This window comes from Mytilus californianus, unplaced genomic scaffold (genome assembly GCF_021869535.1).
Source record: "Mytilus californianus isolate M0D057914Y unplaced genomic scaffold, xbMytCali1.0.p SCAF_6, whole genome shotgun sequence".
Classification (NCBI taxonomy): domain Eukaryota; kingdom Metazoa; phylum Mollusca; class Bivalvia; order Mytilida; family Mytilidae; genus Mytilus; species Mytilus californianus.
In genome coordinates this window covers 37,092,277-37,113,756 of record NW_026262712.1, presented here as the reverse complement: position 1 = coordinate 37,113,756, position 21,480 = coordinate 37,092,277, and the positions used below count along the sequence as shown (strand labels likewise).

Below are 21,480 nucleotides of genomic sequence, written 5' to 3'. Positions count from 1 at the left end.
TTCTGGCGGAAAGTTGTCTCATTGGCAATCATACATCATCTTATATAGACTCGTGAACAATGGCAGTAAGTTGGTTTACAGTATTCAGGACAAGAAGCAATCCAACAGTATGTTTTGAACAGTATCCTCGTATTATCAGTTTTCATGCTATTAAGAACACATTGTGACGTCACAATTTCCATTGAAAAAGCAAGCATAGTATGAATTCATATGATGTACGAAAACATATGATCTGACCATACATGGTCATTGATGACAGTCCAGAAAATTTACTTTCATTAGAATGCAGGCATGTTTAGTAGTACGGGACAATCATGACTCATGAAAACTAGTAGATTTTTTTTATTGCTTGCTTAATGTCCAGTGGGGTAAGATACTAAGAAGAATGTGTATTATCACGGTCTAGAAATGAAGATGTTGAAGGCCGTACGGTGATCTATAGTTGTTTACTTCTATGTTATTTGGTCTCTGGTGGAGAGTTGTCTCATTGGCAACCATACCACAACTTCTTATTCTTAAATTGAAAGCAACAATTATCCAAATACATAAGGAGAAAATTGAGACGTTAGGTTAATCACATTTTATAAATATTCTGAATATCTACAGATTCATTATAATCCACTAACATTTCCACTCATATCTAAATCAAAAGATTAATTTCAAAAATGTATTTAAAAATAATGTGATTAAAACAATTATTATTCAAACTATAACAATAACAATGTAGGCATTAACTTTTGGACAATGAAATTTAAAAGTCAAAATATGTATATTTACACTCAAAGTAAATTTAATTTCATCAATGTATTTACTCAGCGTCTGAAATAGATTTTTATATAGAGATAAATTCTAATCTGATGCAAACTACCATAGCAATCAAACAATTTTTATCTATGAATAAAAGGAGACTTGGAGTATACTTTCAATAAGACAGCAACCACACAATAAAACTGAGGCAGAATCTAGAGGTCAACCAAACAACACAAAAAAAAACTAAACATCATTAAGATGGGAGCCATCTCTGTGGGCCCCACTGACCTTGAACTTTGACATAGGAAGTTGTACAAACATTATGACACACCCTCTGGTGTTGGTTAATATACATGTCAAGTATAAAGTATGAAATTATAATGGTTCTCTAGATATAGAGCGGACACAATTTGTTACGGACGGATGGACGGACAGACAGACTGATCACTATAGGGCAACCCGCCAATAGGCGGGGCCCTAATTAAAGAGAGAATCTAGAGGTCAATCAAACAACATAATAAAACTAAAGAAGAATCTAGAGGTCAACCAAACAACACAATAAAACTAAAAGAGAGAAGAGAGATTATTTAGTCTCTAACTATAGGCAAATTATCATAACATATGTCAAGCAGTAAATTGATAAAGAGTCGCAACAAGAAGGTGAAGTTTTAACAGCGACTACCAAAAAATCCGCAATCAGCTCTGAATTCCTTAATATGCAAGAGAACTCTATGATATAAACATCAATGACCAATAACAAAGATCCTAACTTAGGACAATAATATTAAAATCTGGAGAAATTTAGACAAGTTTTTGAGAAGTCAATTTTCCCTCTTTTTTTCTCTCTTGGTTGGTACCGTAAAACAAATGCTATAAAAAAATCTGGAAATTTAATTTTTTGCCCAAATTCTTCACAAATGTTTACTTGGTTTCATCAATTATGACAAATCATAGATAATGTTTCACTCTTTTATTGTCTGAAGCTGTCCAAAAAAAATAGACCATCAACTATATTAAGTTTCAAGAAAAATATGAATCTGTTAAATGCTACAAATCAGCTTTATTGGAGAGTTGCATTGAGGTACTTATTTGGCCTATATGTCAATAAAATTTTTGAGAAAAAAAAAAAAAAAAAAACAACAAATGACAAGCATTTAACTATAGGCATAATTTTGAGTGGATAATATAGAGTAATAATGAATATGACATCACTATTCATTTGGGGTACGGATAGTGAATCATGTTTCATCAATATCCATCTGACAATTTAGGAAAATGTAACGCGACTCATAGACAGATGAAAGAACAATACCATTCCAATCTTTCCTCCAATTTCATTTACAGAATAGGGGATTATAATGATAAATTATTTACTTTGATTTCAAATTCATGATTTTCAAAACAATATATAAATATCAATAATTCCAATATTTAACATCATATTTCAAATTTTAAATATATTCCTCCTGTTTCTACAAAGCTCCATTTAGTAACTCCATCAAATATTGATTCTGACTACATCAAAAGCATATAAATAATTCATTTGATTATAATGTCTTGTTTCAGTATCAACTTTACAATTGAGATACATTACATACCCGGATGTCAAATTTAAACCTTAAATATATTATTGATATTAAAGTTATAATCAATATTTACTTTTTCATTATTTTTCAAATATAATTAGAGAAAAATCAATGCTATGATCTATTTTATTGGCACTTATTGGTATATAAACAAATTACTATCATTTTGCTAAATAAAAGATCTGTCTCTATGAAATTTCTTGTAAGGAAATAAAGTCAATCTGTTCACCTTCACAAGGCAATCAAATAGAAGGTCTTGAATAAAAGGGCTCTGTGATGTTTTTTGCAAGGAAATCACGTCAATCTGTTTGCCCTTACAATCAAGTAAAGGATTTTAAATAAAAGGGCTCTGTGTAGTTTCTTGGAAGGAAACCATTTTAATCTGTTTGCCCTTAGATACAATCAAGTCAAAGATATTACCTAAACAAAGCAATCAATTAAAACTGTTTGCTCTTAGATCCAAGTTGAACTGTTCCATGACAATCTTAGTTAATCTTAGTTAATGGACACAATATAATGACAATTATTTACATGGCCTTACAGCTTTAACCAAAGTATAGATAGAAATCAAAACCAAACAAGACTGTGTCCATAGTACACGGATGCCCACTCGCACTATCATTTTCTATGTTCAGTGGACTGTGAAATTGGAGTCAAAACTCTAATTTGGCATTACAATTAGACATATCATATCATAGGGAACATGTGTACTGAGTTTCAAGTTGATTGGACTTCAACTTCATCAAAAACTACCTTGACCAAAAACTTTAACCTGAAGCGGGACAGACGGATGAACAAACGAACAGACGGACGAACGAACGAACAGACGGACAAACAAACGAACAGACAGACGAACGAACGAACGTGCAGACCGAAAAACTTAATGCCCATAAATGGGGCATAAAAATTATATTACCTTTATCATTAATCCTCAAAACTTATCACAAGAAAAATCACATTGGTAGCACACACAAAGGAAATTTTTCACTAACAGTATTGAATATTTTACAGAAACATACTGTGGATTCATTACTGTGGATTCATTATTATTCGTGTGATACCAATTTTCGTAGGTTTCGTGGGTACAGGTGAACCACGAAATTCAAATGTTCAACAAATAACAAATTTTCAATCAGCTTTGTATGCACAGATTGGCAAAACCATGAAATCAAATATCCACAAAAATGCAAGTTTACCTCAATCCACGAAAATAAATGAATCCACAGTATTGTTCGTCAGGAACTATTTTTTGTGGATGTCTTGGGTATAAGGAACCACAAATCTAAATGTTCAACAAAATAAAAAAAAATCTATAGGCTAGTATGAAGAATACATTAAATCCACAATCAAAAGTATTTACAAAAGTACAATTTTTCCTAAATCCAAGAAAAATTGGTACTCACAAAAACAAATAAATTCACAATAGAACAACAGGGCGACAACATTAATATATATAAAACACACACAAAGCAATATGAAGTTTCCATTATAATGTACTATTATACACTTACACGGAACTGGACCTTGTAAGCAGGTTTGAGCCACTGTAGTTCTTTCTCTTCAGTACCGGTGATGGATCAGGACTCGGCTTAGGGAATTCTTTTCTTCTTAAGCTTGGTGATGGTCCAGGGTCAGCTCTTGATGCAGAGGTCATTCTATAACAAAACAGCACATGATATTCATTAATTGTTTCCAGGTTACCATCTCAAAGTGAAAGGTTTTTTGCTTAGATATATATGTTAGTTTTCATCAGTTCCAGCTTCAGTTTTGAGAATATCTTTGTTATTCATACAAGATATGAGAATAGTCAGATGGTGTGAAAAGCACTACCCACAATAGATTCCAGACATTTTTTAAATCATACGATCTATCAATAAGGACTTTTCAATCATTTGTATCGACTGTATGCAATGGTGCCCCATTAATGAAAAACAGTGGCTTTGCACTTTCATGGAAAACATTATAAATCTATCTTATTCATATTACACTTTAGAATACAACTTAAGGATGTTCGCTTCTCTGTTTCAAAATAACAAGCTTTTTAAAAGACTGTTATAATATGATAAAATATAAATAAACTGAAAAGGCAGAAAAAAATGAAAGGTCTGTGTGCTTGTTTCCCAGATATAAGCTATTGAAAATTTGGCGTGAAATAATTCTCTCCAGATTTTTCATACTTTTAACATTCTCCGCTTTTCTCTTTTAAAAACTATGAAAAAATAACAAGGGTTATATAATATTTTTAAATATTGCTTTTAAAACTATATGTAATAAAATAATGAAAAGAAAAGTAGGGGTTAGTGGACAAAATTTTGTAATGGCAAAACATGGATAAAAGCAGAGGATTCCGAAAATCTGGCAAAAATTCAAACATAAGAGGAGCGAACATCCTTAAACTCGATCTGTAAAATCACTATTGGTAAAAGCTTGGATTTGGGTTCATTAGGTGACTACCAGTGGCATTAACTTAAAAAATAAACATACCTTGGTAAACTAGATGTCGATGAACACTTGGGTGGGGGTTTAACAGGGGGTGGCATCAACTGGTTGTCGCCATGACCATTAACCTTTGTCAATGTTTTCTGTGGTTCCTCATGCAGTGTCTGTAACTGTGGGACAGCTATGGTAGCTTCAGAAGAACCAGGATATAGTAGTTCCTCTGGTGTAGCAGTCTTTCTCCTTATCTGAAAAATGAAAAATGTTGATATTAAAAAATGTATAGCTTTAACACCCCTTTGAGTCTTATTGCCACTTAAACCTATTGGAAATCAGGCTTCCTGGTTGTCTAAAAGTAGTTTAATGCTGCATTAACTTTAACTGGCAATATAGCGAGAAGCCAAGTTGAAGTAGCAAATGGTATCAGAGGAGGTATATTTATCATTTTAAAAACCAGTTTTTTTCTTATAAGAGGGCAAAAATGTTCAAACCTAAACATCTTCCATACTTTGATCAAATAAAAAAGTTTAATTTATATGTTTGGGCTTATGTCACTCTTTGGAGGAACAAAAGCTAAATACTGTAAACTATAACTTCAGTTTTAACTCAATATTAACTCGGTAAAAGCTAGGTGAATTTCTTACATTTTTTATTACCTAAAACTGACTATTCAATATGTGTTATTTTCACTTAATTGGGTTATACAAGCATGCATTCAAGTTACATTCTTTAAATATTTATTAATATCAATGTATAGAAATTATTCATGAACCACAAATTATGAAAATTGGAATAGTATTTCTTTATTTAATATAGAGAACTATTACTTAGGAGTTGATGCACAGTTCCAATTTCTAAATGCTCAACCAACTACGGACTTATCTTGGCTTGAAAGACAGAGATCTAGGTGCATTAACTATACTGGTTTCACAGAGTCAATCCATGTTTATATTATTAGTAAATAGTTATACAATACCCAACACAAATATGTTTTACCAGATAACATATCATATATAAAACAAATCCATAATAATAAATTTTAAGCAGTGATTACGCATGCGAATAAAACTTGTCTTTGTTTGAAATGTTGATTCAAATTAGCCTCAAAACACAGCAACACATGGTGTGAATGTCACCAAATTTATTATTTTTTTTTTTTTAAATCAATTAACTCTATATACTTTATATTTAATTTTTTAGTTGGTGGCTGAATAAATGTTTGCTGAAAAATGTAATTGTATTTAACAACATTTCCATAATATGAATCTTTGTGCTATCCAAAAATTGAATAACAGCTGTTTATAAGATTTTTTTCTCTAAAAATTAAATTCAGAAGATTAGCCTTTTTTTCACATGATTTGATTTGATTTGATTTTTGGTGTTTTAACGTCACTTTTAAGCACCACTTTTGGGCTATTTCTTGGCGGCCAATTTTTATTGGTGGAGGAAGCCGGAGTGCCCAGAGAAAACCACGGACCTTCCCTAGGAAAACTTACAATCCTAGTCAATTAAGATTGGAGTCGAGTGCACACGCACGAGCGGGGTTTGAACTCACAACCTCAGTGTTGACTGGCTAGTGATTACAGTAGTAGCTACTTAGACCACTCGGCCACCGAGGCCCCTTTTTTCACATTATATGGTCTAGATAGACAAAAGGGAAGGCACACCTATTTGTTTAATCCAACCACATCTTGTACTTGCACCAGCTCAGGATATCTGAACCATGTTGTTTGTCTTTGTTTGTATATAAACATAGGAAGATGGGGGTATGATTGCCAATGAGACAACTATCTATAGCTACCAGAGACCAAATGACATAAATGTAAGGAACTGTAGATCACTGTACAGCCTTCAACAATTAGCAAATCCCATACGGTATAGTAAGTCATCAATAGCCTAAATGACAAAATGTAGAACAATTCAACTGAGAAAACCAATGCCACAATTTATGTATGTCTATTTTTTCAGAGAAGTTGGGTGTTGGTGGTGTCTGTTATACTATCAAATATTTTTGGCGACACGCTATCCTTTAGTCATTATCATATCATAAAATATGTGATTGCTTGTTTAATATAGTTGCTTTGATTCAAGGAATAAATAAAGTATGCATGTTCAGGAAGAGAACAAATTAAACAACTTATTAATAAGAATTTGTGTCCATATAACCATGCATGCCCAACTCATACTAATCACATGATCATGTTCACAGAACCATGAAATCTGGGTCAAGCTTCTCATTTGGCATATTCATTAAACCTATCACTACAAAATCCATTAAGTTTCAGGTTGATGTGACCACCAACTATTTTAAACAAAAACTTTAACCCGATATGGGATACAGTCAGACGGATGGACAGACTTGAAAACATAAAGCCCCTCTTCTATTGTAGGTAGGTATTAAAAGTGAGTAATGTGAAATGGGTCCACTGAATGGCAGGCAGAAAATTTGGACTGCCACTGGAAAGAGGTTATGTTGGATAGGGGAAGATTTGGCATTGCAACAGGCCACTCACAGAGACCTGAAAGAGTTGCAGAAAGGGTTCTTCAACTTGCAAAAAGAGTTGCACTTTCTCAACAAAAGGTGACATACATTGAAACTTGTCTATACCAGACACTAAGTAAACCAGGAACCGGTAAGAACTGACCCTTCATATCAAAACAAACATTGAATAATATCCTTTTGTAATTTAACCATCATTATAAACTGACCAGCTATGAAATCTAAATAAAATTTTGTCCCAAAATGGTTTAAAATTGATTAAGATAATTTCCAAGTAAAAATGGGTACCATTATCAGGACAACTATAATTGTGAAAAGGTTTCAGTGTAATAGGGTATCATGTTCAGGATGTCTATAATTGTGAAATGTTGCACAAGACTAGTTGCTATTTTGCCAGAGATTTTTTTAAAAAGCCTTTGAAGGTGAAGATTTAGGTATTACTCTAGAATTGAAAAATATTGTAATTCTACCATGTCTACTTCTAAAGGAAATAATGTTAAAAACAGGAATTCTAAATTTTGTAATTCATAATTGAAACAAAATATGTTAATTCTACATCATTACTAGTCATGTCAAAAGTATCTATATACAGATTTCTTTATCAACAAAAAATTGTCCTATGATTTGTAAAGCTATTAAAGTTATCTCCCTTTATTAGTGTGGAATTATTGGCACATTTACAATATATAAGCCATTTAATTTAATCTTATACCTGTAACTGTACATTTTAAACAAAATTGCATTATGTTTTTAAGAATTATTTTGTTTGATACAATTTTTAAATATGTCCCTGTTCATAAAAACTTATTCTTTAACTTTTGAAACCATTGTCATGGCCTGGTGGCCTAGGAAAATAAATTCTGCAAAAAACACCAAAATTGCCACTATCACACATCCTAGTAAAAGAAATCTGTCGTGAGAAAAAATTTCCTCACAAAAAAACACCCACTGTAATTGTGATTCTCTACTGTACACTTTTCTTTAGTGGTTGGTATATTTTGTACATGTGCATGATATTTTGTAATACACAATATGTTAATATTATATACAAAGTATGTGCAGTTAGTCTTACTTACCGGCCTACGTAATAAGTCCTAAAGATTAAAAACAATTCTCTACTATATATATACGTTATTTTTAATTTGTGTGCCCAAACACCTCTATGAAAATGATATAGATTTTGCATTTTGTTGGTTGAAGTAAAATATATTGAACAAATGACACATCTTGTCATAATGAATACTTCGAACGGACATGTGAAATGAAATTAATTGAGATGTGGAAGCAGAAAACTATCTTTTTATATACCTGTACACATTTATGCACATGTGATTAAGCAGGTTTTAAACCTGAAAAAGTTAATGAATAGTGTAAATTCAGAAATTGTTGTCTGAATTTTTTATTGCATTTTTTAAAGAGTGGACAAAAATGTGACAATAGATATTGCCATTACAAGAAAAGCTGCATACAGAATTAGTTATATGTACATGATATCAAAATGTGACGTCTTTTTATACTCACCCAGTCGCATTTTTCGCATTAATAACAAGAGTGCACATGCTGAAATGTCTCGCCTTCTTTACTAATCATTGATATTATGTTGATAGTCCTAAATATAAAGCTTTACTACAACTATCACATACACTTAACATGATCCAAGAAAATGAGGTCAAGGTCATATAAACCAAACAAGAAATACATGTACACCTTACAATCATTCAATACACTAAATATAGTTGACCTATTGTTTATAGTTTCTAAGATACAGACTTAACCAAGAAAACTAAACATTGACCAATGAACCAAGAAAATGAGGTCAAGGTCAGATGAACAATGCCAGGCAGACATGTACTACAGCTTGCAATCCTTCCATACAACAAATATAGTTGACCTATTGCTTATAGTATTAGAAAAACAGACCAAAACACAAAAACTTAACACTGAGCAATGAACCGTGAAAATGAGGTCAAGGTCAAATAAAACCTGCAAGACTGACAGGTACATCATAAAATATTTCCATACACCAAATATTGATGACCTATTGCATATAGTATTAGAAAAAAAGACCAAAACTCAAAAACTTAACTTTGACCACTGAACCATGAAAATGAGGTCAAGGTCAGAAGACACCTACCAGCTAGACATGTACACCTTACAATCATTCCATACACAAAATATAGTAGACCTATGGCATACAGTATAAGAAAAACAGACCAAAACACAAAAACTTAACTATAACCACTAAACCATGAAAATGAGGTCAAGGTCAGATGACACCTGCCAGTTGGACATGTACACCTTACAGTCCTTCCATACACCGAATATACTAGACCTATTGCTTATAGTATCTGAGATATGGACTTGACCACCAAAACTTAACCTTGTTCATTGATCCATGAAATGAGATCAAGGTCAAGTGAAAACTGTGTGACGGGCATGAGGACCTTGCAAGGTAGGCACATACCAAATATAGTTGAACTATTGCATATAGTATTAGAAAAAAAGACCAAAACTCAAAAACTTAACTTTGACCACTGAACCATGAAAATGAGGTCAAGGTCAGATGACACCTGCCCGCTAGACATGTACACCTTACAATCATTCCATACACAAAATATAGTAGACCTATGGCATACTGTATAAGAAAAACAGACTAAAACACAAAAACTTAACTATAACCACTGAACCATGAAAATGAGGTCAAGGTCAGATGACACCTGCCAGTTGGACATGTACACCTTACAGTCCTTCCATACACCGAATATACTAGACCTATTGCTTATAGTATCTGAGATATGGACTTGACCACCAAAACTTAACCTTGTTCACTGATCCATGAAATGAGGTCGAGGTCAAGTGAAAACTGTCTGATGGGCATGAGGACCTTGCAAGGTACGCACATACCAAATATAGTTATCCTATTACTTATAATAAGAGAGAATCTAACATTACAAAAAATCTTAACTTTTTTTTCAAGTAGTCACTGAACCATGAAAATGAGGTCAAGGACATTGGACATGTGACTGACGGAAACTTCGTAACATGAGGCATCCATATACAAAGTATGAAGCATCCAGACCTTCCACCTTCTAAAATATAAAGCTTTTAAGAAGTTAGCTAACGCCGCCGCCACTGGATCACTATCCCTATGTCGAGCTTTCTGCGACAAAAGTCGCAGGCTCGACAAAAACCTAGCAATAATTTCAGAATTTACAGTATGAGAAAGTGCTTTTTAAAACTAGAGGCTATAAAGAGCCTGTGTCGCTCACCTTGGTCTATGTGCATATTAAACAAAGGACACAGATGGATTCATGACAAAATTGTGTTTTGGTGATGGTGATGTGTTTGTAGATCTTACTTTACTTAACATTCTTGATGCTTACAATTATCTCTATCTATAATGAACTTGGCCCGGTAGTTTCAGTGAAAATTATTTTGTAAAAATTTACAAAATTTATGAAAATTTTTAAAAATTGATTATAAAGGGCAATAACTCCTTAAGGGGTCAATTGACCATTTTGGTCATGTTGACTTATTTGTAGGTCTTACTTTACTGTACATTATTGCTGTTTACAGTTTATCTCTATCTATAATAATATTCAAGATAATAACCAAAAGCTGAAAAAATTTCTGAAAATTACCAATTCAGGGGCAGCAACCCAACAACGGGTTGCCTGAATGGTCTGAAAATTTAAGGGCAAATAGATCTTGACCTAATGAACAATTTTGTTTTGAAAGATTTGCTCGAAATGCTTTGGGTTTAGATATATGAGCCAAAAACAGCATTTTACCCTATGTACTATTATTAGCCATGTCGGCCATCTTATTCGCGGGCAGGGTCATCAGACACAATTTTAAAACTACATACACTAATGATTATTGTTTGCAACTTTGGTTAAATTCATCTTAGTAGTTTCAAAGAAGATTTTTGTAAAAGATAAAAATTTACGAAAATTTGTTAAAAATTGACTATAAAAGGGCAATAACTCCTTAAGGGGTCAACTGACCATTTTGGTCATTCTGACTTATTTGTAGAACTTACTTTGCTGAACATTATTGCTTTTTACAGTTTATCTCTATCTATAATAATATTCAAGATAATAACCAAATACGGCAAAATTTCCTTAAAATTACTAATTCAGGGGCAGCAACCTAACAACGGGTTGTCCGATTCATCTGAAAATTTCAGGGCAGATAGATCTTGATCTGATAAACATTTTTACCCCTGTCAGATTTGCTCTCAATGCTTTGGTTTCAGAGATATAAGCCAAAATCTACATTTTACCCCTATGTTCTATTTTTAGCAATGGCGGCCATCTTGGTTGGTTGGCAGGGTCACCGGACACATTTTTTAAACTAGATACCCTAATGATGATTGTGGCCAAGTTTGGTTAAATTTGGCCCAGTAGTTTCAGAGGAGAAGATTTTTGTAAAAGTTTACGGACGACGGACGACGGACGCCAAGTGATGAGAAAAGCTCACTTGGCCCTTTGGGCCAGGTGAGCTAAAAATGAGATTCATGAAGCTCTGTATGGTCACATGATGCCTACTAAAATGATACAAATCAGGTTTGCCCTTTCAAAACTAAGAAAAATCAATTATAATAACATGGGATGCAAATCTGTCATATAAATGTCCTGAATAAGTAGCTAAGCGATCTCAGCATGGAAAAATCAACTGTTGTTTACTAAGATTGTGTCAAAACTTTTACTTCAACTCTCTATTAATCCTACTTAGCTGTGTTATTGTTGCATGAGCGTCCTCAACCATATATTAATTATAAAAAAAAAGATAATTATGATTTTTTAAATATCAAAATTAAATACAACAATCAGACAAATGAAATATTAAGCAGGACACATATGAGTAATATCTAGAAAAGTTTAAAATAAAAAAAACAAATAGATTTTTTTTAAACCACGGACAATACCAGTATGATAATACTAGTATGATAAATGAATCAGGGATATTTCATTACAGTTATTTTCAGCAACAAAATACACATATTTCTAAGGCCTAAAATAAAATTTAAATTGTTTGATGATGCCTATCTAACCAAAAAATTTTATGATACAAATTGTTTCAAATTTTATTTTTTTTAAATTTTCCTGCTTTCACTTCGTTTTCTTGTCTAAAACATGTAACTTTTGCTGTTGGCAAAAAAAAAAAAAAAAAAAATCTCAACCTTCCTACCCAACCCTACAAAGTATGGGTAGGCAACATCAAACAAAGAAGTTTTCAAGGGTGGCCTAAACAAATTCCACTTTTCATCCATGCAAAAAAATCTTTTCTCTCCATTATAAATGTTTGAATATAGATTCAAGACTACAGAAATTTATCCTTCCTAAACCTGATTTTTAATTTTATATAATTAATTTTTCTTTATAAGGAACTTTTTAAGTATTATTCATACATGCTGAAAGTAATTTTTGGACTATATTTAACATTTCATTTTTACATCAAAAGGTACAACTAATATGCTGTATGTGGCTTTAAAAATAGGATCAAGAGGATTTCAATTTTATTTTATGAATGGATGTAAACCACTTATATGAAATTTGACCAATTAAACTTAGATGTTATTAAGTGGAACATTTTTTTTTGGAGATACAGCAACAGACCTTTACCTATATTGGGAGGAAAAGATATCATGAACAGAAATAGAATACTGTGGGTTCATTATTATTCTTAGGCGGCCAATTTTGTGGATGTGGTTGTTATATATAGAAGAACCAGGGCTAAAAATGTTAAATGAAGTACAAAATTTCTATATACTTGTACGCAGACTTTGGAAAAACAACAAAATCAAATATCTATCAAAATACAATTTTTCCCTCACTCCACGAAAATTGGTACCCACAAAGTTAAATAAAGCCACAGTATGAGAATCAAAGTTAAATACATTTATCTAGAAATTATATAAAATATAGAGAAATCAACTAGATACCACAACACGAGTTATAATATACCTGAAAATTCAAATGAAATATAACAACACTGGCAGAATACCTGAGTTGGGAAGCCATCATAGCAATATGGTGGCTGATGGCAAAGGGCAAAGATGGCTCTTTCTAGACGTCTTTCTACCATGTGAGTGGCACATCTAAATAATGTGTAATGAGCTTTAAATCGCTATGCAGCAGGGCAATACATTATTGAAACAAATACTCATGCCACTGCTTTGTATTTTGGCCTGCAAATATGTCATTTCCCTATTTGGATGCTCAATTATAATGATATAGTCCTTTAATTCAAACAATTGCACATTTTTCTTCAAGCAATTTTGTATACAGCAAATGATCAACTTCATGAAAAAACCTACATGCAGATAGTAAATATCAGTGATCAAACCAAAGACTAAAAATTTTATTCATTGGTCCCAAATAAATGAAACATGCCAAATTAAAATCTCTAATTTTGTAACTTTGAACTGTACATATATATTCAAACAATTTATCCAAAAATATTTACCATCAATCAACAATAACATGAGTATTTGTCAGTCCTAGCATCTCCATAGTTTTTTTTATGCAAATTGACTACAAAGATACAAATGATCATGCTACAATCAACAATACACAAACAATGTTTTTACTATCTATTCCAGCAAATATGCCTTGGAATCCATTTCTAGTATCAAAATGATTATGCAAATGATAATATGGTTGTTACCTTTGATAAGTTTTTAGACTGATCACCTCCTGTTGGTTGCCCTGGTAACTCAGCAGTCGACACCTTACTCTCAAACATGCTGTTGTAGCCAAGGGAAATAATCCAAACAGAAAATAAAAATAAAAAGCCAAATTAAACCATGCAGAATGTAAAACTAAAAAAGAAAATGACAGCTAAAATAAAGTAACTAACATTTGATAGCAACTTCAGTGAATACTACAGTGTAATATTAATTCTAAATTTCACGATTGTCAAATATATGCATGATATATTTGTCACTGGACATTAAGCAACAATTGATCAAAACTTCGTGCATGTTTATATTTATGGCAAACTTTTCAACAACTTATATCAATGTGTGAGTTAGTACATTGTAATAAAGTCCACTTTAATTACAGACTATTTCAAGCTAAAATCAAAATGCAAGTTTTAATTATTGTGATACTCATCCAATAATATTTTAACAATAAAAAGAACATCACATTCTTGAATTTTTAGTATATATAAAAATAAGAAGATGCGGTATGATTGCCAATGAGACAACTCTCCACAAGAGACCAGATGACACAGAAATTAAGAACTATATGTCTTTACAACATTTCTTTTTAAATACAACTACTCATAAAACTATACAAAACCATTCAAAAGTATAAAAACTATATATTATCAAAGAAAAAAAAATCATAAAATGTCCAGTCAATCTAACAAAATTTTATGAAATAAATATTGAATTGAAAATTAAACAGCAATTTGTTTCTTTTTTTCAGAGAATACAATAAATTTAAAGGTTATGATTCATACATCATCCATTTCTAACTAGTATTAACTGAAGCTGCTATTTTCTGTAGATCAGCAGAAGTTTTAAAACGTGTTTCAAGTAGTTCAAATACCAGCTAATACTGAAAAACATATCCCTTGGTTGATACAAATGATACAGTGGAATGGTCCTTCCCTCATGCAAACTTTGCCCACCAGATAAAAAAACTAACAGAAATAATGGTTTAATCTTTGGAAAGGAACGACTAAAATATTACCTTTGTCGGAGATATCGGTGGAAGTTCTATTAGTCTGTAAAAAGTCAGCATTGCTTTAACAGTATATCAATGGCAGATTTATGATTTTATAAGTCCTATATATGAAATACTGGTATGCTCAATTTCTTGGTTAATGAGCATACTAGATACCAGTTACATGTTGTACAACCACAACTGGTACCAGTATTTCCAGAATGGTTCCATGTTGTACAACCACAACTGGTACCAGTATTTCCAGAATGGTTCCATGTTGTACAGCCACAACTGGTACCAGTATTTCCAGAATGGTTCCATGTTGTACAACCACAACTGGTACCAGTATTTCCATGATGGTTCCATGTTGAACAATCACAACTGGTAGCAGTATTTCCATGATGGTTCTATGTTGAACAACCACAACTGGTACCAGTGTACAAGAATGAAACTTTGTACAAAGAACTGGACTGGTATTATTACCAGTGTTCTACCATCAATGAATACTTTACAAAGATCTCTTTGAAGTCAAGATTCAAGAGTCAATTCATGCTCTGATTGGGTAGTTTATGCTGTTAACTTTCGCCAATACAGGAAGGCTCTATTATGAAATGAACAGATAATGTCTTTATTTCGGCACAGGGGTTAATATAATTTCATTTCATAATTTCAATAATGTCTTGGATTAGGGTAGAATAAAGTCAACTTTATGCAAAGGGAAGGATAGATGAAAGGTTGAAATGTTATCTGTTATCAAGGGATGAATAAAATCTTATTAGGGTTCACAAAATGAGACTCTTATTGGTTCAGCTCCTATTATCCATACACATCTTGAACAGTTAATAATCACAAACAATGTCTTGAACAGTTAATAATCAATCATATAAGGAACAAGGAGGAATTAACATCACTCTAGACTGTTAACTTATTTTAAAAAGAAACTAAAAACATTGAGTTTAGTTAACATTTAAAGATATAAAGAACTAACTTCCAAACATGACTTTTTCTCGCTGCTAAAATGAATGACACATCTGACCAGCCCGTTATTAAATGACATAAAAGTAGATGATACAAAAAAGAAAAGGGAATAAATGTAATTTCTGTCAATCAGATAAAAATTTATTATCTGTCAATCAAAAGTTCAAAATTTACAATTTGTGCATTTAGAGGTATTGTTAACTTCAATGCTTGCTTTGTAAGCCTATATGCTTTAAATCCACATAAAAAATTGAAGTTTTAGATTATTTTAACAGAAATTGTTAGGTATTTTTAGTGCCCACTCAATATTGTCACATTTGGAAGACATTAAAAGAAATTCGTACATATTATACACAATGTAAAAGGAAACTACAAGGGTTCTCTAACTTAATCATAAAGTGTTAAAACTGAAAATGAAAGTAAGATAAAAATAGTAACATACCTCCTGAATGTGAAGGTCATCACACCCAGAAGATTTCCAACAGTAAAAAGCACAAAATGGTGACTACAGCAAAGCAACAAAAGTCACTACAGAGAGATAAAACCCAGCCATGTTTGTTAGGAGTGGTGGTGTTCCGCAGCAAGGAGGAAAATAGAAAGGGAAAAAACACTAAATTAGTTTTCTAAAAACAAGAAATCAAATCAGTGTTGTTATGTATTGTTTTGTTAGTTAATATTAGTAAAATAAGCCAAAGGAACTTGTTTAATTGAAGTATTGAAAGATGGGTTATTTTGGTCAAGACACCAGATAAAAAAAAATGTTCAATAAATTCAAATCACTTCATTTAAATTTTCTATATCAATTTTCCACTGCAGTTAATTTTCTTGTAGTCATATGAATTACTTTTTTTGCAATTTATTTTTATAAATGACAGCCAAACAGATCTGAAATTTCTTCTTTTTTTATTTTTTTATAAAGTTTTTGGTCTTCATTGAAAATTTTTCAGAAATGTCTGTTTCAAAAAGCCAGTACTGAATACATATATTGTAAAAGTAAACCAAACAGTACTGAAATCAATTTTATACATTGAGCCTAAAGATGTACTCATTTTTACATAAACAATAAAATATTCTTTGATATATTCAATTTAAAATAAAACGCCATTACTGTAAAGTACAAAATCAAAAGAAAATTTCTATCATGCACTGAATCTATAATGCATATCTACTTTCAAATTTTTAATGTAAATAAATGAGTATATTTCAATAAGACAGGAACCCAAGTAAACTTCACAGAAATGAGTCAAGATTAAAAGTTCCTTTGTCTTTACATAATTATTTACAGTGACTTTTGTTAGTCTGCTATTAGTATAAGCTAACCCTTCACAAATGCATTCTTGGAAGAAAAATAAAGGATGGCTTATTAATTCGCTTCACCAAAATTATTATAGATATATTATACCGTAACATTGATAAGTAGAAAGATGCTTTTCCCAAACCACAGACATTTTCACATTTATATACAAAATTTAAGAAACTGCTAAAAGATATAGGTTTCAAAATACCTGAATATCATAAACAAAATTTGTTTTGTACAAAAAAAACTTGTCCTGCCATCAAAATCAAATCTTTTCAGTTTGAAAAAATATAATCCTTGTGAGACGAGATAATTTCATTATCTTAGAAGAGAAGGGTACAAACTTTTCAGACATAATAAATGTTTTAACTGCACCTTAAGACTTGTCAACACACTTTAACTTTTAGGTGGAGAATAATAAAAATCATTATCCTAATTAATTGATTGCTATAAGTTGAAAAGTTGATGATAACAATTGGATTGATTCACTCTTGTTTGTTTTTTTGTCCAGTGGCAAATATCTGATGCATGTTCAGGACGAGAACAAATTACCAATAAATACTATAGATGGGTAGACCAGGAGGAAGGTCGGGAAATTTACACTGCCCCTGGAAAATGAGGGAATATAGGACAGTGACATAAATAGGAGGACTCACAAGATTTAAAGAATAGGGAATAGAGAAAAAAGGGACCCGGAAAAAAACAAGTAATAGGAAAATAGAAAAACAGGCAAAAAAATTAAAATAATAGATAAATAAAAGAAGAATATGTCGGAGGACACGAATGGCTCGCTCAAGCTTTGCAATAAAAATGGGATGGAGGGACAGACAGAAAGACGGACGGACGGTCAATGGTAACACTTAATGCCCCTGTCGCCTACGGCTGGGGCATAAAAAGGCCTCAAATATTTTCAGAGACTTCAATCCAGACATTCTTATAATGTTTTGGTTACCTAAATAATTGGAGGGGATAATTCCTTTAAACAATAATTGAATGTAAATAAGAAGTTGTCCACTAACATTTTTATGCAACTGCTAGTTATGTCATGTTTAAATTCTTTAATATAAATGAACTGATGAAATAATTGATAATTATAATGATAGCAGTTAAAATAAATGTTTCATGAATTAGCTGTTGCAACTGGTAAAATTAAAACATTATTTTCAATGAACAGCAATTCTGCAAAGCAGAAAATTATGTCCAAACTTTACAGCATTATAATTAAGCATGGGTCAGTATTATGCAGATTTGTGACACAATATAATTAATAAATACTGTGCATTTTATGAGATATTTAAACCCAAATTCTGGATTAAATGGATGCATTTTATAAGTTGAGCTTTCTATTATACATGTATATGTTTATGAATAGTCTAAAAGAAAACACTAGTAAACTAATGCTGATCTGAGAAGGCTTATAAAATTCTATCAACAACAATGATTAATTCTAAGCAACAGCTGAGATTTTATCAACAGTCCAATTCAGCTCCAGAGATACAAAGTTGTAGAATTATAGCTATCTGTTGACACTTGAAGTGACTTGTTAAAACGGAAGCAGCTGGTTATCTCCCTTATTCAAAGTAAACAACTACAAACTATCAATGTATTTGGAATCTCATCTGACACTGTTTTTTAATACAACGGTTATTTTTTTGGTAATAAAAAAGATAGTTGATGGTTTTAAAATCAAGAGGGAGTTTTTTTCGTCTTCAATCTAATCCAAGGGTGATAACTTCCACAAGTTTTCAAGACCATCAATGATATTTTTATCATTATTTTCCTAGACAACATAAACGTACTGTTACATAATGTTGGTGTTAAGATGCCATCAAATGAGAAATCATCCATCTAAGTCTAGTAGCATGAGATTTATCATACAAAAAGATCACAAGAATTTTTTTTAGAAAATTGCCAAAATTCTACTTCCATCAACTATTTTATTAATATCATATTCCATATTCTCAATTAATCTTTTGTTTTAATGACAATAACTAAACAATACTGAAAACTCTTAAGCTCTTTTTCAAGCAATTTGAATCCATACCTGAATGCAAAAATCCCTCAAATTTTGAATAGACCTTGTTAGCCTATGAATGCTTTGCTTTGAGAATAAGGTTCCTGATTTCACTTGTTCTGTAGTGTTTGCAGGTACATAAGAAAGTCAAATAGTTACAAATCTCAGATTGTATTGCTTGATAGGCATAAAACATAATAATTGTAAAATCTTGTATAGCAGAAAGAGATGTTGTATACATACGGTGGATCCATTATATTTTGTCGGATACCAATTTTTGTGTATTACAAAGGTATATATGTAAACCCCGAAATTTAGATGTTCAAAGAAGTACAAATTTTCTATAGGCTTAGATGCAGAATTAAGCAAAACCACAAAATCAAGCATCAACGAAATACAATTTTTCCTCAATCAAAAAAAATTGGTATCCATGACAATATATGAATCCAAAGTACGGATATAAATAGCCTTCCAGATCATTGTTTACTAGTGTATCTAATTTAATCAAACACCCTACATATACCGTTACGTACCTGATCTTTGTTTGTACATTACTAAAAGTTTCAAAAACTCCTTTATAATATCTATAAATTCTTATAGAATATTCTTTTGAAAATTTATCAACAGCTACAATGCAGTATATTAAAGTCCATTTATAGGGTATAAAGACATATCTTCAAATAGTTAAACTTTAGGACAAAACTTCAATTAAATAAAACTCCTCAACTTTTCATGTAAAAATTAGATTCATATTTCTACTTTCATATATATCCGATAAGATATTTCTATCTGAATGCATTAAATAGGATAGAAATGCCTTTTGAATATTAAAAACTTGTTGAATAATAAATATATGTTATAAGTAAAATTAAATTATTTTCTAAATTTTCTTTTCCTCGCCATCTCATATTTGTACATTTTTATACCGCCATCCGTGATTTCCCTTCCAAAACAAACTACAACATTATGCATGTTATAACATTTTCAATCAAGAGATATTTTTTTTTTTATTTATTCTGATGTATTGCTCAATAATAACTTTTCATAATTAAAAATATCTTAACAATACAGTCAAACCTGTATATAAAGGTCACCCTTCCGACCAGGGAAAACTGACTTTATAATAGAGATGACCTATAACTTGAGGTTCAAAATGCAGAGGTATTTCTGTACCAGAAAAAGAAGTCAGAACTGATATACAGGTTCTAATTTAAACAGGTGACTTTATAGCAGGTTTTGACTGTATACATTACACCTAACAATATCAAAAAAGATCATTTGCAATGCCATCAAGCGATGTAGGAATATTAAGAATTGAATGAAACAATAATGCAAGTTGAATTTTCTCAGCTTCACTGTATTTGTGAATACTACCAAAAAGTGTTCTACATAAAAGAATTTCAACAATGCAATAATCTTATCTTTGTCAAAAATGAATAACCAAAAATAAATTTTCATCTGTGCAACAGACACAGTTATCTCCCATTATTTCAAAAACATGTTATTTTACATATTTAAAAAAAAATCATAATTGAAGTAGTTAACACTGAATTTTGCATTCCAAATTTGAATAATAAAAATTACTTGTATTTATACTATTCGAGTAATTATATAGATATTGAATTCTCAGAGCAAACTCATCAAAAATAATCTTAAACAAATATGAGAGGAATCTTGAGACTTGTGACAAGATATGCTAAATAAAAATATGTATGGACATGTAACTTTGATACAATGAAAAATAATTGTAGCCTATTTTTAATAACCAACACCAACAATTCATGCTGTCAAATTTCTATGCAAGATTCCAAGTCAAATGTTTTAATACTTTAATAACTTGATTTAATTTCAACATATAATGCTCAATATGCAATGTTCATGCTGTACATCTAAAGATATATGTCTGCTTGTATCCCTTAAACTAACAATTTCTTTTATTATATATACATGTATAGGAACATTCAGTTTTTTTAAGATTGCACCTTTAAAGTTATCTTTTCATTGAATCTAGCAAAATAATTTGAAAAATAGGTGCTATGAGCCAAAATATATTGTTAATTCTTTTTCAGAAATATTTTAATAATAGCAGTATATTCAATTCTTTAGTTACTTACAGGATGAAACAAAACACATAACAACTGCCAAAAATAAAAGCAAATTGGATGGTAGAAATTACAGAAGGCATGTGCACTATAACATTACAAACGTGCTTCCTTTATAATGTCTTCCTTTCTTCCAAA

General features: G+C 31.2%; 1 protein-coding gene across 12 annotated transcripts in view; it reads right to left on the bottom strand.

The window, feature by feature from the left end:
- LOC127706182 (kinesin-like protein KIF21A) overlaps positions 1 to 21,480 on the bottom strand; it is a 122,384-nt gene that overhangs the window by 31,029 nt on the left and 69,875 nt on the right. For 6 of the 12 annotated variants that reach the window (XM_052210620.1, XM_052210629.1, XM_052210628.1 and 3 more), the window contains 5 exons: positions 19,774 to 19,794; positions 13,945 to 14,023; positions 8,349 to 8,366; positions 4,821 to 5,020; positions 3,848 to 3,991 (listed from right to left, as the gene is read on the bottom strand). In XM_052210620.1, the coding sequence (XP_052066580.1) occupies positions 3,848 to 3,991; positions 4,821 to 5,020; positions 8,349 to 8,366; positions 13,945 to 14,023; positions 19,774 to 19,794 (462 nt within the window). Of the gene's footprint in view, positions 1 to 3,847; positions 3,992 to 4,820; positions 5,021 to 8,348; positions 8,367 to 13,944; positions 14,024 to 14,978; positions 15,013 to 19,773; positions 19,795 to 21,480 lie in introns of all 12 variants that reach the window. The other 6 variants (XM_052210624.1, XM_052210626.1, XM_052210630.1 and 3 more) reach the window with 4 other exon arrangements.